Raw genomic sequence first — 12,070 nt, 5'->3', positions numbered from 1 at the left:
GTTACTAAATTACCTCTCGTTATGTTGAGATTACTATTGTTTCTTTCCTCTTCCATGCATATGCTAGTTTTTGCTTGCCATGATAATTTGTTTGCCTATAAGATGCCTATGCATAGGAAGTATGTTAGATTTAGATGTGTTTGTCACATGTTTTATGATGCTCTCTTTGTGCTTCAATTCTTGTCTTTCATGTGAGCATCATTAAAATTATCAATGCCAAGCTAAAAAGGCTTTAAAGAAAAGCGCTTATTGGGAGACAACCCAATATTTTTCCTTGCTATTCTTTAATAAATAAATAATTTATCTAGACTCTGTTTAGGTTGTGTTTTTTATGTTTAATTAGTGTTTGTGCCAAGTAGAACCGTTGGGAAGACTTGGGGAAAGTCTTGATATCTTGCTGTAAAAAACAGAAACTTTAGGGCTCACGAGAACTGCTGCCATTTTTATTTGTAAAGGGCTATTTAGTTAATTATTTTTGCAGATGATTAATAGATAAATTACTCACGTTCAGAAATTTATTTTAGAATTTGTGGGGTTCCATATCTTGTGCTAGCTACAGATTACTACAGACTGTTCTGTTTTTGACAGATTCTGTTTTTCGTGTGTTGTTTGCTTATTTTGATGAATCTATGGCTAGTAAAATAGTTTATAAACCATAGAGAAGTTGGAATAAAGTAGGTTTAACACCAATATAAATAAATAATGAGTTCATTACAGTACCTTGAAGTGGTCTTTTGTTTTCTTTCGCTAACGGAGCTCACGAGATTTTATACTTTAAGTTTTGTGTTGTGAAGTTTTCAAGTTTGGGGTAAAGATTAGATGGATTATGGAACAAGGAGTGGCAAGAGCCTAAGCTTGGGGATGCCCATGGCACCCCCAAGATAATCTAAGGACACCTAAAAGCCAAAGCTTGGGGATGCCCTGGAAGGCATCCCCTCTTTTCGTCCACTTCTATCGGTAACTTTACTTGGAGCTATATTTTTATTCACCACATGATATGTGTTTTGCTTGGAGCGTCTTGTATGATTTGAGTCTTTGATTTTTAGTTTACCACAGTCATCCTTGCTTTACACACCTTTTGAGAGATCCATACATTATTTGGAATTTGTTAGAATACTCTATGTGCTTCGCTTATATCATTCGAGTTATATAGTTTTGCTCTAGTACTTCACTTATATCGTTTAGAGGACGGTGGTGGATTTGTTTTATAGAAACTATTGATCTCTCATGCTTCACTTAGATTATTTTGAGAGTCTTAAATAGCATGGTAATTTGCTTAAATAATCCTAATATGCTTGGTATTCAAGAATAGTAAAAACTTTCTTATGAGTGTGTTGAATGCTATGAGAAGTTTGATGCTTGATAATTGTTTTGAGATATGAAGATGGTGATATTAAAGGTATGCTAGTTGAGTAGTTGTGAATTTGAGAAATACTTGTGTTAAGGTTTGTGATTCACGTAGCATGCACATATGGTGAACCGTTATGTGATGAAGTCGGAGCATGATTTATTTTTTGATTGTCTTCCTTATGAGTGGCGGTCGGGGACGAGCGATGGTCTTTTCCTACCAATCTATCCCCCTAGGAGCATGCGCGTAATACTTTGCTTTGATAACTTGTAGATTTTTGCAATAAGTATGTGAGTTCTTTATGACTAATGTTGAGTCCATGGATTATATGCACTTTTCTTCCTTCCACCATTGCTAGCCTCTCTAATACCGCGCACCTTTCGCCGGTATCATACACCCACCATATACCTTCCTCAAAACAGCCACCATACCTACCTATAATGGCATTTCCATAGCCATTCCGAGATATATTGCCATGCAACTTTCCACCATTCCTTTTATTATGACACACTCCATCATTGTCATATTGCTTAGCATGATCATGTAGTTGACATCGTATTTATGGCAAATCCACCATTCATAATTCTTTCATACATGTCACTCTTGATTCATTGCATATCCCGGTACACCATCGGAGGCATTCATATAGAGTCATATTTTGTTCTAAGTATCGAGTTGTAATTGTTGAGTTGTAAGAAAATAAAAGTGTTATGATCATCATTATTAGAGCATTGTCCCAGTGAGGAAAGGATGATGGAGACTATGATTCCCCCACAAGTCAGGATGAGACTCCGGACGAAAAATAAAAAAAATGAGGGAAAAAGAGAGAAGGGACAATGTTACTATCCTTTTACCACACTTGTGCTTCAAAGTAGCACCATGATATTCATGATAGAGAGTCTCCTATGTTATCACTTCCATATACTAGTGGGAATTTTTCATTATAGAACTTGGCTTGTATATTCCAATGATGGGCTTCCTCAAAATGCCCTAGGTCTTCATGAGCAAGCAAGTTGGATGCACACCCACTTAGTTTCTTTTGTTGAGCTTTCATATACTTATAGCTCTAGTGCATCCGTTGCATGGCAATCCCTACTCACTCACATTGATATATATTGATGGGCATCTCCATAGCCCGTTGATACGCCTAGTTGATGTGAGACTATCTTCTCCCTTTTTGTCTTCTCCACAACCACCATTCTATTCCACTTATAGTGCTATATCCATGGCTCACGCTCATGTATTGCGTGAAGATTGAAAAAGTTTGAGAATGTCAAAAGTATGAAACAATTGCTTGGCTTGTCATCGGGGTTGTGCATGATTTAAATACTTTGTGTGATGAAGATAGAGCATAGCCAGACTATATAATATTGTAGGGATGAACTTTCTTTGGCCATGTTATTTTGAGAAGACATGATTGCTTTGTTAGTATGCTTGAAGTATTATTATTTTTATGTCAATATTAAACTTTTATCTTGAATCTTTTGGATCTGAATATTCATACCACAATTAAGAAGAATTACATTAAATTATGCCAAGTAGCACTCCGCATCAAAAATTCTGTTTTTATCATTTACCTACTTGAGGATGAGCAGGAATTAAGCTTGGGGATGCTTGATACGTCTCCAACGTATCTATAATTTTTGATTGCTCCATGCTATATTATCTACTGTTTTGGACATTATTGGGCTTTATTATCCACTTTTATATTATTTTTGGGACTAACCTATTAACCGGAGGCCCAGCCCAGAATTGTTGTTTTTTTGCCTATTTTAGGGTTTCAACGAAAAGGAATATCAAACGGAGTCCAAACGGAATGAAACCTTCAGGAACGTGATTTTCTCACCGAACATGATCCAGGAGACTTGGACCCTACGTCAAGAAACAAAGGAGGAGGCCACGAGGTAGGGGGCGCGCCCTCCACCCTCGTGGGCCCCCTGTTGCTCCACCGATGTACTCCTTCCTCCTATATATACCTATGTACCCCCAAATGATCAGATACGGAGCCAAAACCCTAATTCCACCGCCGCAACTTTCTATATCCACGAGATCCCATCTTGGGGCCTGTTCCGGAGCTCCGCCGGAGGGGGTATCCATCATGGAGGGCTTCTACATCATCACCATAGCCCCTCCGATGAAGTGTGAGTAGTTTACCTCAGACCTACGGGTCCATAGTTATTAGCTAGATGGCTTCTTCTCTCTTTTTGTATCTCAATACAATGTTCTCCCCCTCTCTTGTGGAGATCTATTCGATGTAATCTTCTTTTTGTGGTGTGTTTGTTGAGACCGATGAATTGTGGGTTTATGATCAAGTCTATCTATGAACAATATTTGAATCTTCTCTGAATTCTTTTATGTATGATTGGTTATCTTTGCAAGTCTCTTCGAATTATCAGTTTGGTTTGGCCTACTAGATTGATCTTTCTTGCAATGGGAGACGTGCTTAGCTTTGGGTTCAATCTTGCGGTGTCCTTTCCTAGTGACAGTAGGGGCAGCAAGACACGTATTGTATTGTTGCCATCGAGGATAACAAGATGGGGTTTTCATCATATTGCATGAGTTTATCCCTCTACATCATGTCATCTTGCTCAAGGCGTTACTCTGTTTTCATGAACTTAATACTCTAGATGCATGTTGGATAGCGGTCGATGAGTGGAGTAATAGTAGTAGATGCAGGCAGGAGTCGGTCTACTTGTCTCGGACGTGATGCCTATATAGATGATCATACCTAGATATTCTTATAACTATGCTCAATTCTGTCAATTGCTCAACAGTAATTTGTTCACCCACCATAAAATACCTATGCTCTTGAGAGAAGCCACTAGTGAAACCTATGGCCGCCGGGTCTATCTTCATCATATTAATCTTCCAATACTTAGTAATTTCCTTTGCTTTTTACTTTGCATCTTTATCATAAAAATACCAAAAATATTATCTTATCATATCTATCAGATCTCACTCTCGTAAGTGGCCGTGTAGGGATTGACAACCCCGTATCGCGTTGGTTGCGAGGTTCTTATTTGTTTGTGTAGGTACGAGGGACTTGCGTGTGGCCTCCTACTGGATTGATACCTTGGTTCTCAAAAACCGAGGGAAATACTTACGCTACTTTGCTGCATCACCCTTTCCTCTTCAAGGGAAAACCAATGCAGTGCTCAAGAGGTAGCACGCGCCGGGTTGGACCACGTAATGCAACTTCCTTTGTAATGGAGGTTGCTAGGTCTGCTCACCGGCCGTGTACGCAACGTGTAGGTGTGCAACGGGCGATGGGCCCAGACCCTTGCGCGCTTAGGATTTAGACCGGCGTGCTGACCTCTTTGTTGTGCCTAGGTAGGGCTGTGATGTCTTGATCTTCCGAGGTCGGGCATGACCCAGGAAAGTGTGTCCGACCAGAGGGATCGAGTATGTTGGGTAATGTGGTGCACCCCTGCAGGGAAGTTTATCTATTCAAATAGCCGTGTCCCTCGGTAAAAGAACGACCTGGAGTTGTACCTTGACCTTATGACAACTAGAACCGAATACTTAATAAAACACACCCTTTCAAGTGCCAGATACAACCCGGTGATTGCTCTCTAACAGGGCGACGAGGAGAGGATCGCCGGGTAGGGTTATGCTATGCGATGCTACTTGGTGAACTTACCATCTACTCTCTTCTATATGCTTCAAGATGGAGGCAGCCAAAAGCGTAGTCTTCGATAGGACTAGCTATCCCCTTCTTATTCTGGCATTTTGCAGTTCAGTCCACAGATACTACCCATTTCATTGATACCAATGCATATGTAGTGTAGATCCTTGCTTGCGAGTACTTTGGATGAGTACTCATGGTTGCTTTGCTCCCCCTTTTCCCCCTTTCCCATTCTTCTCGGATGTTGCAACCAGATGATGGAGCCCAGGATCCAGATGCCACGACGACGACTCCTACTACACCGGAGGTGCCTACTACTACGTGCAGGTTGCCGACGACGACCATGAGTAGTTTAGGAGGATCCCAGGAAGGAGGCATGCGCCTCTTTCGATCTGTATCCCAGTTTGTGCTAGCCATCTTATGGCAAGTTGTTTAACTTATGTATCTACTCAGATATTGTTGCTTCCGTTGACTCATCTATGATCGAGCTCTTGTATTCGAGCCCTCGAGGCCCCTGGCTTGTAATATGATGCTTGTATGACTTATTTTATTTTTAGAGTTGTGTTGTGATATCTTCCCATGAGTCCCTGATCTTGATCGTACACGTTTCCGTGTATGATTAGTGTACGACCGAATCGGGGGTGTCACAATCACGAAGCCTTTATAGCTTGGTGGCAGTGATTGAAGAACTCTATCAATGACACTATCATCAGGAAGATTATGGTACCCAGACATTCTGAGTATGTGTTCACTGACAGAGCTATTCTCCTCCATCTTGCAGCTATAGAAATTGTTGGAGACTTCATATCTCTCAACTTGGGCATTTGCTTGAAATATTAACTTCAACTCCTGGAACATCTCATATGCTCCATGACGTCCAAAACGTCTTTGAAGTCCCGATTCTAAGCCGTAAAACATGGCAAACTGAACTATTGAGTAGTCATCAGCTCTAGTCTGCCAGACGTTTATAACGTCCGGAGTTGCTCCTACAACGTGTCTTGCACCTAGCGGTGCTTCTAGGATGTAATTCTTCCGTGCGGCAATGAGGATAATCCTCAAGTTACGGACCCAGTTCGTGTAGTTGCTACCATCATCTTTCAACTTAGCTTTCTCTAGGAACGCATTAAAATTCAAGGGAACGGTAGCACGAGCCATTGATCTACAACAACATAGATATGCAAAAAACTATCAGGATGTAACGACCCGAGATGGACGCTCCAGACGCCTTCCATGTTTTTCGTTGTCGCCGTGTGTTTTATTTTGTTTGTTGCATTCATCATCGCCTAATTCGCATTGCATCGGCACTCCGTTGCCGTCATTTTTCAATGCATCGCTTCGTAGTTGCCGTGTCCCCCTTGCCTTAGTTGACCGTTCCGAGACCAACCGGGTTTCGATTACCTCTTGTCAAATCACCTAGCCTCTCTCATAGCCCCCTTTGAGTGTGCATCCGAAACTTCCCCGAACTCGAACCGGGCTGTCGTTACCAATGGATCCGGATCATCTCCAAACATCTATAAAACATCTCCATTTTCTCATTTGGACTCCCTATCTATTTATTTCTCGACCGTCCGATTGCGATCGGAGGGACGAGCTAGCCCCTACCCAAAAATTTACCGGCTATATATATATCAGGCTAACCCTAGTTTTTAGGCCTCCTGTCCCATCCATTCCATCCGCAGCACCGCCACTCCACTGGGCCTCTCCTTCCACCTTGGGATCTTCCCAGATCCCTCCCGATCCACCCACCTACCTCCCTTGGTTTTCCGCGCCGCCCAAATCCCAGCAACCACCCACCTCCTCCTCTCGATCCATCCTCTTGCCCAACTTCAGATCAGGAGGCTCCATCTCGAGCTCCTCTGCTTCTCCCCAAGCGCCCGAGACCTACCTCTTCTCCCCTCGATCCTGAAGGGATCATGTAGCTGCTCGAGGCCCAGAGCAGGAGCGCTCGGCCTCGTCCCCTCGCGCCGTCGTCGCCGGCAACCAGCTCCTCCAAGCTGCCCCCATCTCTGCACCCGCCCTGAGCGCCTCCCGCTTACCCGAGCACACGCGGGACTCCTCGCTCCTGTCGTCAACCATGCGCCCGTCGTCCCCGAGCCAGGAGCCCCTTGTTCGAGCGCCAACTACCTCCTCCCGCTTGTCACCTCGCCGGAGATCCTTCCTCGACGCCGAGATCGCCAAGCCCCGCCACCAGGGACCTCCTATGTGCCCCGTCGACAGTGCCAGCGCAGCAACGCCTCATCCACTCACCGTCTTCTCCGCCCGAGGGCCTCCCCTGTCCGACGCCAGGGACGCCGTGTCCCCAAGCAGCAACATCAGTCCCGAGCCCCGCTGCATCCCCTCGACCGAACCTCACCGGCGACCCGCAGGTGACCAGCGTCACATCATCTCCTCCTGCGCCTCTCCTCCCATGTTGTTCCCTCTCTCCCACTTCTCATCTCTCCCCTTGTGTCTTTCTCTACAGGAGCCCTGCCAGGGATCTCCAAGTCTGTGGCCGCCGGTTTGCCTCCGCCCCACGCCCGCAGAACCTCACCACCGGTCAGACCGGCCCCACCTCGTCGGATCCACGCTCGTCGGCCTCCACCGCAAGTTTTAGGCCGCTGCTGCTCTGCTTTCTGTCGGGCAGAGGAACGCACCCTGCTTTCCCTGCCTTGCTTGATCTCCTAGAGGAGAGGACGAGCGCGTTGACCGCGCCAGCCCGTCTACCCGCTGCACCAACTGGGCCGAAGCCCATGGTGAGCCTCTTGAGAGCCCCTCTGCCCTGTGCACTATTGGTCTAGTACAAGTTTCAGCCCGTGGACATTTTTATCGGTTCTGGACGATTTGCTAATTATCCAGAGTTTTATAGTTTACAAAAAACCCTCCATGTTCATGCATATCATATCTCACCAATCGTGTGTCGGATTAAAATGATTTAAATATGTAAAATGCTTAAAACTTAATCTAGTTTCATAATGTGCAACTTCCATCCATGTTTAAAAGGTTTAAAATGATGTTTGCATTTAATTTGCTAAATGTCATGCTAAAACAGTTTATTTTGTAACGAAATAACTGTAGCTCTGAATTTAATAAACTTTATATGTAAATTGTCTAGAAAAATGCATAGATTAACACGGTGCACTTTATTTTCCTGTTTAAAAACTCTAAAATTGTGTATAGGGCAGAACAATACCAAATTCTAAATATGCATATGAGGATTTTCTGGAATTGTTGTTTGTTGTTCCGGCCTCATTTAAACGTGCCTAGATAGGTAGTTTTATTGTGTTCACCCTCTTGCCATGTTAACCAACATTTAATATTGTTGAGTAGCTTTAACGGGAGCGAATTAAATGATTGAATGTGGTGTTTCGTCAATATGCAATTCTTTACATATTGAGCTCCACTTAACTTGTAGTATTGTTTGTTGCACTTTGCCATGCCATCCCTCATTAAACCAGACATGCATCATACTTGATTGTGCATCATGCCATGATTATGCTTGTTTCTTTACTATGTTGTTTGCTTCTTTCCGGTTATGCTTCTTCTCGATAGTTCCGGTAACGTTGCGATTGTGAGGACCCGTTCGACTACATTGGTTCGTCTACTTCATGGACTCGTTCTTCTTCCTAGCGGGATTTCAGGCAAGATGACCGTCACTTTGGATCTCACTACTATCTTTGCTATGCTAGTTGTCTCGATGATATCACTATGTGGCGCTACCTACCACTTGTTTATCAAGCCTCCCTAATTGCCATGATAGCCTCTAACCTTTTCACCCTTTCTAGCAAACCGTTGTTTGGCTATGTTACCACTTTGCTCAGCCCCTCTTATGGCGTTGCTAGTTGCAAGTTGTTCCATGTTGGGACATGGATATCATGGATATCTTGGGATATCACAATATCTCTTATTTAAGTAATGCATCTATATACTTGGTAAAGGGTGGAAGGCTCGGCCTTTTGCCTAGTGTTTTGTTCCACTCTTGTTGCCCTAGTTTCCATCATACCACTGTTATGTTCCTTGATTTTGCATCCCTAACACTGTGAGGGGTATGGGGCCCTCTTGATAGTTTGCTTTGAATAAAACTCTTCTAGCAATGCCCAACATTGGTTTTACCATTTGCCTAATAACAACTAAAACTTGCATAGGGACTTTTCAGACCCCGAGAATTTTTAATCAACCCCTGGCCAGTGCTCCTCCGAGTGTTGGTCCAAAACGAGCGATGTCCGGCGCCCCCTGGGCAACTAGGGTCTCAGCCAACCCGACGTATTGCCCATCCGGTGTGCCCTGAGAACGAGATACGTGCAGCTCCTATCGGGATTTGTCAGCACATCGGGAGGTCTTACTGGTTTTATTTTACCATTGTCGAAATGTATTGTGCACCGAGATTCCAAGTCTGATCGGAGGGTCCCATGATGGAGGATTGTCTTCGCGGATCGTGAGATTGTCATGGGCTAAGTTGGGACACCCCTGCAGGGTTTAAACTTTCGAAAGTCGTGCCTGTGGTTATGTGGCAGATGGGAATTTGTTAATATCAGGTTGTAGAGGACTTGAAGTAAACTCAACTAAAATACACCAACCGCGTGCGTAACCGTGATTGTCTCTTTTCGGGGAAGTTCGAGAGGAGAACACGGTTGGGTTATGTTTGAACGTAAGTAGTTCAGGATCACTTCTTGGTCATTAATAGTTTGTGACCGTTTGCGTAGTTTCTCATCTTATTTCTTCTACTTGTAAGGTAGTCACCATACATTGCTTAGTCGCTCGCTGCAACCTCACCACTTATCCTTTCCATACCCCTTTAAGCTTTGCTAGTCTTGATACCCATGGTAATGGTATTGCTGAGTCCTCGTGGCTCATAGTTTACTACAACAACAGTTGTAGTTATAGGTAATGCGATGTTCTGACGTGAGTGTGATGCTTGCTTGTTTGGAGTTCTTCTGCTTCTTCTTCTTCGATCAAGGGATAGGTTCCGGGTTAGAGGAGCCTGGGATTAGCAGGGTGGATGTCATTCTTATTTTTGTTTGATTTCATCGGTAGTCAGATCCTGCTCTTCTGTATGATGATTGCTATGTCACTACTGCAGGATGCTGCTAACGCGACACTACGATCGGAGACCCTTAGAGAAACTGTGTGCGATGCAACAATCGCAAACGGTGTTGTATGAAAACCGTCAAAAATGTGTAAAACGTTTGTGATGACGGATGCATCAAACACGGTTCAGGCTTTAGTTACGTGTGCGATGAAGGGCATATGGTTCAGTTCAATGAACTATTTGCGATGAGGTAACACAAATGAAACGGGCAGCCAGATGGAGGCGTGTGCGATACACATCATATGGTTCACTCGGATGAAATGTTTGTGATTAGGCAACACAAAAGAAACGGACAGCCCGATCAAGGTGTGTGCGATGTACAACACATGGTTCACCCGGATGAATTGTTTGTGATTAGGCAAGAGAACATAAATGGTTCAATATAACAAGATGTGTGTGATACATAGCAAACAGGCCTGTAATCAGAAATGTGTGCGAAGACCGATAATAACGCAGACGATTGCTTCTAATAAGACGTATGTGATATGCTCTGTCTACACAACATCTATTGGCCATTATGGGACGGGCGGTCATTCGGATACACCATAAGGATGCGAAGAGGGATTCCTATCAGCAAGGACTAGCTGTTCCACCAGTAGCTCATGTAAGAAAACTATCAAGTTAAGTGTGCTCAGGCTAGAGCAGCCATCGGATGGGTGACTGGATGGGAAGTTGTGTCGATGTTAAATTAGGTTAACCTCGAGGTCCTTGTTTTTTAACACATGTTAAAGAAGGTCTATCGCATTGCTTTTTGACAATGTGCGATACGTGGCATACAGTTGATCCATCCGACCTATTTGTGATGGAGTAGGCCGTGTGTGTTGTGGGCAAATGCTTGCTAGTATTCAACCGTTTGGGATTGATGAATTCATCACTAACAGGATCCCTAGTGTGGTTCGTGTTCATCTGACCATCAACTACTTCTTGTGCTAGCTCGATGCTAAGTTTCCATTGATTGATGGCGTTTTATGAACACGCCACCGTTTCCGGCCATTTCCTCACCTGTTTCCCGGCACCCTGCTATATTGCGCATAGGGGGTGCGCGACGCACAGAGGCGACAAGTGCAGCCTGTAACACATCCACCTTTTCCAAGCATGCCAACCCACCAAAGCGCCACCTCTGCCATCAACCTCGTCGACGAGAAAAACGAGCAGGCGCCACGCCCCGTCGAGGCCGAGGCGCTCCCCGGCAACGCGATGGACAACATTGTGATGCACGTCATCGCCAGGGTTGAGCAGACCTTTGGCGCATGGCGCTTGAGCGCCGCGGATCAAGATAGGCATGTCAATGCCGATAGGCTGCAGCTCGCCGCACAACATGATCGATGATGCGTCGCAGAGAAAGCTAGGCGCATCCGCGTCGATAGGCTGTGGCTTGCCGCAAAGCGAGACTGTTGGAGCACCGCAAAGTGAGAGGCGCGGCGTGCCGCACAGCAAGAGCGGATCCATCGATGCTTGCCTGCTGTCGACACAGCGTCGCAGCTGGGTACAAGTCCCGTAAGTACCGCATTCCTCGCCAGGAGTGGGCAGAGGCCCTTAGTGCCGTACTTGCACTAGATGTCGGCCACGCCGTACTTGCACCGGACGCCCGCCACGCCGTTCGCATGGGTGCCGCCATTCGCCTTGTTCGCGGCCCGCTGAATGCCAACGCGCTGGTCCGTATGCTCGACCGCCTCCTTGGCCCAGGTGTCCACCAGGGCGCAGTAGAGGAACATGGTCGTCGCATCCTCGAGCTGGTGACCTTCGATGAAATAGCCAACTTGGAGCTCGAGATCGTGCTCCAGATGTACCGCGAGCGTGTCGACCGCTTGGACGGACGCCTGCACGAGTTCAGGCAGAGCCAAGAGCTACCCTAGGCAAGGGTTGCTGGTCATGGTCTCATGGACGCGTTTTATTTTGAAAAGTTGTTTCGACGTGGATAGCTTTATATTCACAGCAATCATAGTATTTCTCTGTTTATTGCTATGTTTCAATGTGTGTACTCTATTTTCCATTCTTATATGTTCTGTTTCAATGTGTGTGTATACGCTTT

General features: G+C 45.0%; 1 protein-coding gene across 1 annotated transcript; it reads left to right on the top strand.

Moving 5' to 3' along the window:
• The first annotated feature begins 6,645 nt into the window (after positions 1-6,645).
• Positions 6,646-7,923, top strand: LOC119319612 (translation initiation factor IF-2-like). The gene is made up of 2 exons (XM_037594062.1): positions 6,646-7,339; positions 7,435-7,923. The coding sequence occupies exons 1-2, from the start codon at positions 7,048-7,050 to the stop codon at positions 7,635-7,637; spliced, it is 495 nt and encodes a 164-aa protein (XP_037449959.1). The 5' UTR covers positions 6,646-7,047; the 3' UTR covers positions 7,638-7,923.
• The last annotated feature ends 4,147 nt before the right edge of the window (positions 7,924-12,070 follow it).

This window comes from Triticum dicoccoides, chromosome 6A, assembly GCF_002162155.2.
Source record: "Triticum dicoccoides isolate Atlit2015 ecotype Zavitan chromosome 6A, WEW_v2.0, whole genome shotgun sequence".
NCBI classification, from domain to species: Eukaryota; Viridiplantae; Streptophyta; class Magnoliopsida; order Poales; family Poaceae; genus Triticum; species Triticum dicoccoides.
This window is presented reverse-complemented; position numbering and strand designations above follow the sequence as displayed.

Bases quoted from the DNA above. Each gene is read 5' to 3' on its own strand.
- LOC119319612 (XM_037594062.1), top strand. From the start codon at position 7,048: ATGCGCCCGTCGTCCCCGAGCCAGGAGCCCCTTGTTCGAGCGCCAACT. The intron at 7,340-7,434 runs GTGACCAGCGTC...CTTTCTCTACAG, and splicing joins ACCTCACCGGCGACCCGCAG to GAGCCCTGCCAGGGATCTCC.